Source organism: Scomber japonicus, chromosome 12 (assembly GCF_027409825.1).
Source record: "Scomber japonicus isolate fScoJap1 chromosome 12, fScoJap1.pri, whole genome shotgun sequence".
Classification (NCBI taxonomy): Eukaryota; Metazoa; Chordata; class Actinopteri; order Scombriformes; family Scombridae; genus Scomber; species Scomber japonicus.
In genome coordinates, this window is record NC_070589.1 from 10,970,679 (window position 1) to 10,976,417 (window position 5,739).

At 41.5% G+C, this 5,739-nt stretch overlaps 1 protein-coding gene across 1 annotated transcript; it reads left to right on the forward strand.

Annotated features, from left to right (window-relative positions):
• Positions 1–3,691: 3,691 nt before the first annotated feature.
• On the forward strand, positions 3,692–4,893 carry LOC128369587 (putative nuclease HARBI1). Its single transcript, XM_053330663.1, has 4 exons — positions 3,692–4,124; positions 4,205–4,320; positions 4,391–4,502; positions 4,607–4,893. The coding sequence occupies exons 1-4, from the start codon at positions 3,692–3,694 to the stop codon at positions 4,891–4,893; spliced, it is 948 nt and encodes a 315-aa protein (XP_053186638.1).
• Positions 4,894–5,739: the final 846 nt, after the last annotated feature.

Genomic DNA, 5,739 nt, shown 5'->3' on the forward strand with positions numbered 1-5,739 from the left:
AGCAACGATCCTGGCAACCCGACTGCTGGAATTATTTTTGGTTGTTGCGATTATGATCTCGAGACATAGATGGCGGTGTTCTGCTGATTCTCCATATTCAACCTTTAACATGAGACATTCTTACTCCAGTCATCAATTAAATATGACGTCTGGCACAGCTGCATCATCTGTCCTTTGTTTTTCATAGCCTTCATATTATGATCTCTGTCAGAGAAACATGATCATGTTCATTACAACTTATAATTTTACTTTTAATTCAAATCACAATGAGGCATAATGTGTCCGGTTTCAAGATATACCACGGTATGAAAAAGTCACGGTATCAAAACCACTACAATTTTCCGTCATACCATTCCTGCGGTATTGAGCTGGGTTTTTTTAATGTGACGTCTCGTCAGAGAGAAAGTGGAGGTCCCTCAGTTCGTGTGCAGCTGCAGCGTGAAGTAGCCCTCCTTCCGCGCACCTCCGGTTGCTGTTACAGGCAGGTAGCTCTGCAGGCTGTATTATGGCTGAAGGAGGCGAGCCCCCCGGACTTTTCCCCTTGTCTAAAAGGACCAAGTCGGCTGTATGGGAATACTTCGGCTATCGTAAAAAGACAGACGGCTGTGGCTTGGAGGATGTTCTGATCTTGAGCCACAGGTTAAGTGATTGCATTCATTTGCATTTTGTGTTGTTTCACTAAAAATAATTCATTTATGTTGTGACTTGAGTTGCAGGTTTAGCCTCAGTCAAAGGACTGCATTAGCGACAGCACTTATTTTTTTAAATTATTTTTTATTTAGAAAGAATTCAGTTATTTTTTATTTTAAAAACCTATATAAGTTTAAAAATAAAATACCGTTCAATGGATTTTTTTTTCTTGGTTTTAAATAGACATTTCAAAATATTACATTTTATAGCTGTAACCATAATACCGTGAAACCGTGATATTTTTACCTTTTATCGTACTGTCAGAATCTCATACCGGCCCATGCCTAGTGTTACCTGCAGCTGACTCAATGATAGCCCTGTTCCATAACAGCAATCCTTGATGTTATATTACCAAGCTACCATGGTTACACAGAAAGTAAATTGCTGTGGTCGCGGCTGTAAAATTGTGGATAAATTATTTTGAGCATCATATAACTTATGCGAAGTGACTTGTGTCGATTTATAAACAATTCATCCACCTTTGGGCGGTCTGAAAGAGCTGTAAGATTCAATTATTTATTCCGCGTTAAAGTTAGCAGAGAGCTAACCAGAAGTTAGCAGATGTACTGACATGCATTCATCCAGCCAGTACAGGAAAGTCATTACAGACTTAAGACAATGTGAACTACAGAGAGATTTATATAATGGTGGTAGGCTTAATCAACATTATGTGAATTTGTTTGGCAAGGGCTTAAATGTAATGGACTTTCATTTACATATAAATTGCACTGCAATGTGAGGAGCTAACACTACTGAAAGTCACACTGATCGTGTGGTGCCACTACGGCGGCTTGATCTCACCTGGTAGATGTGAGTGTCAATCAGGACGTGTACCTTACTCCTCTTTCATTGTGCATACTGGGACATCCAACGAAGCAGCTGTTGAGGGTAACCATACCAACGACCCCCCCTGTGCTTGTCAATGTCATCGGTTTCATATTATGTTCAGGTCAACAGCACTTCATGCCACCCGGTTGCTGTTAAAGCCTCTGACCTACAGCTGCTTCCTCCTCAACCGTCCGTCTCCACTGTGGTTAAACATGTGGGCATTGATGATTTATCCAAACTGAACTTGATCTTACATATTCTTGCAAAGCATTCACCATTTAACAGTCAATGAGTCCATATTCTAAGCATTTTAAGCAAACCTTTTACAGTTCAACTTAGCCCTATCATGAAACACCGACAGGCACACATGCAATGTTCACAACAGACATAACTGCAGTGACCTATCAACCAGATAGGACAGCCATTGTGTTGCTAAGACTAGAAAAACTAAACCATCAAAGTAGATGTTAAAAAAACATTTTTCACAATGTTTATTTTTGTCATTTTGGTAGTTCTTATCATGCTGATGTTTGTCCAGCTGCTGATTTTTCTGTTTATTTTGGGGATGTAACACCATGATTGACAGCTGTGACAACCTCTCTCAAACCTTCAGACAGTGGGACGACTGAGGGGGCGTGTTCCGTGGGTCCTCAACTGCGCATATTGGCACCAAAGACAGACAAACAAATGGCAGCTCCAGAAAGAGCAATATTTTGGCTAGACTTTTGCAGACCTGACGTTGAAATATTTTAAATGACTGTTGTAGTGGGGCTACTGAGCTAGCATGAAATTCATAGCGGGCAAGGAAAGGGGAGACTTTGTTAGCTGACACCAGCTAACTTGAGGAAATGAATGAATGGATGGATTTCATACTCAAACATAGACTTGCAACTGTTTATTTGGAGGAGAAACTGTACTTAAAGCGCCTTGGAGCCCACTAGCCACCAGATAGCTACTCAAAGTGAAATTAAACTGCTGGGTTAAAACCTGGAGAGACAATGTGGCTAATAGCTAACGTTAGCATACACATAACGGCACCCCTCTGTTTCCCTGTCTGCTGTTTGGTGCTTACTCGAGGACGGGTCTCAAGGATTGGAAAAACTGCAAAAAAATGAGAGCAGTGGGAGTTATCTGGACAATGGTTTAAAATGATGCATATTTCGAAAAGTAAACATAGCTGCCTAAATTGTGGGCGAATAACTTTTGCACCTTGAGGAGAATAAAAACTTTCACCTGCAGTACCGTGACCGACAGACACAACTCGGCCATGGTGTTCATGGCAAGTCTGATAACTCCCAGGCTACAGGACGTGGATCCCCAAAGCATGGACAAGTTTGCCCAGAGGAAGAACCGCTTTTCCCTTCCGGTGAGCCACCAATGTTGGTTGATTTAATTATTGTGCTGGATTGATTGATAAAGATGGTGATAAGTGTCAGTGCTTATTTGTTAAGGTTGTTGTCACAGGTTGGATTTGTATACTTAAAACATTGTGTGTGCGCACGTGTTTGCTTCGTTGTGGTGTTGAACTCTTTGATGTTCGCATACGGCCCATGTTACAAATCATCTGAGGGGTATTGCACGAAACCAGGATAAGGGATTAAGCCGGGATATGTTAGTTATCCTGGCTGAATTTAGCCTCAAGTCGGTTGCATGAAAGCAGGTTAAATTTAGCCCGGCCCAGTTACTATGGTGATTTATTCTCTGCAGCTAGCCTGCTCCAGACCAGGCTAACAACCAGGCTAAGATTATTCTCAGGGATTCATCTGGCAGTTCTACTGTCAATCATGTGACAAATTAATGGGTTTTACAGCATTTCCATGGTCTTTCTAAATATGTTGCATCATTTCAATTATCCTGCATTAAAATATTACAGATAAATTATATTGTTGTTTCATTAAAGTCTGTTGACTGTTTAATTGCAACAGTCGTTTTATAGTCATTCATGTGGTATCATCATTACTGTGATATATAAAGGCCTAGTGATATATTGCTATGTTAATGAAAACTGCTTGTCAAATTGCCATCAGAGCTTTGATGAATATGTGTATTATTGCTGTTATTGAGATTATAAAAAGTGAGCAATCAAGTTGCAAAGATGGTATCAATTAAGTCTGTGATGAGGGTAATATAGTATATATAGGTCCAACTCCCATTCACCTGTTTCCTCTTCATAATGGCGTGCCCTTTTTTGGAGGATGTGCTGGATGAGGAAGCCCTAATTATCAGAAGAGCATTTAGGCGTGAGAGAGTCTTCCGGGACAGGTCGGACCCATTGGCTTTTGGGGATGACCATCTCATTGAGAGGTATCGATTCTCAGCTGATGGGCTGAGATATTTATGTAGGCTGCTGGGGCCAAAAATACAGCACCAGACAGCACGAAGCCAGGCCCTCACTGTTCCACAGATGGTCTGTGTTGCACTGAGGTTCTTTGCAAGTGGGAGCTTCCTTTATTCTGTTGGGGATGCAGAGAACCTCAATAAAGGAACAGTATGCCGCACAATAAGACGTGTTTGTCTGGCACTGAAGTCTCTCGTGCATATATTTATAACCTTCCCTGGCCACAGAAGACCCTTACACATTAAGGAGGAGTTCTACAAGATTGCAGGTAACATACATTTCAACTTGCAAAATGTAGTTTCCAATTGTACTGTAATCAGAGTTGGATAATCACTATTTTTGTCACAGCTTTCCTTAATGTCATTGGTGCAGTGGATTGCACGCACATCAAAATCAAACGGCCATCAGGGGAACACGAGGGGGACTTTATCAATAGAAAATCCTTCCACAGTATCAATGTTCAGGTAAGTGGTTTGTGGTTACTGTGACTTGCATGAATTAATAGACCTTAATGGTTACATCTTATCGTTTCAGATGATCTGTGATGCTGACTGCCTTATCAGCAACGTAGAGGCAAAATGGCCTGGCTCAGTCCATGACTCCAGAGTCTTTCGTGCGAGTCCAATTTATGAGAGACTCTCACGAGGTAAGCCACACATCTTATTTGTAAGCACCTTGGACATTATGAGCGTGTATGTATGTATGTATGTGCTGTGTAGTTTCATAAATTGTATCTTGCTTTATCATCAGGTGAATTCTCTGGTGTGCTGCTGGGAGACAAAGGCTATGCCTGTGAGTCCTTCTTATTGACTCCACTTGCAGACCCCCAAACCCCACCACAGCAGGCCTACAACCATGGTCATGCGAAGACGAGGGCTCGAATTGAGATGACCTTTGGACTTGTTAAATCTAGATTTCAGTGCCTGCATTACCTGAAGGTTTCCCCGGAGAGGGCCTGTGATCTGGTTGCAGCATGCGCAGTGCTGCATAACATTGCAGGCCTGAGAAAGGAGAGGGCCCCCCCGAGTGGCAATTGATGTTGAATGGGAAAATGCTGCCATTTTCCCAGACAACAGAAATGGCAGGCTTGTCAGAGGGCATTACATTGAGCATTTTTTCAGTTAGCTTTGGATTGGATTTAAGTTACCTATTAAAAAGATCATAAGTTACATTTTGCTGTGTATGTGCATTTTGTCTGGCATTGGTAGTATAGTGTGTGGTTATGTCTTAAAATTTCACTTCACTAAGCACACATGAAAGAAGGAGGACATCAATGTTTTCCAGTTGAAGTTTTTTTATTTTATAGTCCTCATTTGTCTGGAACCTGGAATACAGAGGGCAAAAGTAACAATTAATACACTGCATACAGTTATGGGTACAGTGTGCACTGACATACTCACTTCTTTCTCTAGTTTTTTAATCTCCAGGTCCAGTTTCCTGAGGGTCTTGCGCTTTAGTTCGGAGTCAAGCTCCATGTCTTTCAGCTCCCTCTTTTTCACTTTGATTTTCACCTCTGTCAGCTCGATTTGCTTTTCGAGATGTTTGATATACAGCCTCCTGACAGTTTGTGAATTCTATAAAAGAAATGTCAATTAGCACAGCAGGATTTGTGCATAATGTAGATTTACTTTAGCCAATACTCACAATGTTACTTGGCTGTTTCTGAGCCTGAGCACCGTCTGGGTCCTGTTACACATGTTTTCTATTAGCGCCAAATCACTGACTTCATATCCATTATGGGCTAAATGAGCAAGGCATTTCCACAAAATTGACATGATACCTCAAGCCTGGAGTCCAGCGACACTGTCTCCTCATCTGCCGAAGTGTATCCTGCAGCTGCGCCTCCCCCTTGCCGTATACATACAATAACTTTTATTAGGATT

Bases quoted from the DNA above. Each gene is read 5' to 3' on its own strand.
- LOC128369587 (XM_053330663.1), top strand. From the start codon at position 3,692: ATGGCGTGCCCTTTTTTGGAGGATGTGCTGGATGAGGAAGCCCTAATT. The intron at 4,125-4,204 runs GTAACATACATT...TTTTTGTCACAG, and splicing joins GGAGTTCTACAAGATTGCAG to CTTTCCTTAATGTCATTGGT. The intron at 4,503-4,606 runs GTAAGCCACACA...CTTTATCATCAG, and splicing joins TTATGAGAGACTCTCACGAG to GTGAATTCTCTGGTGTGCTG.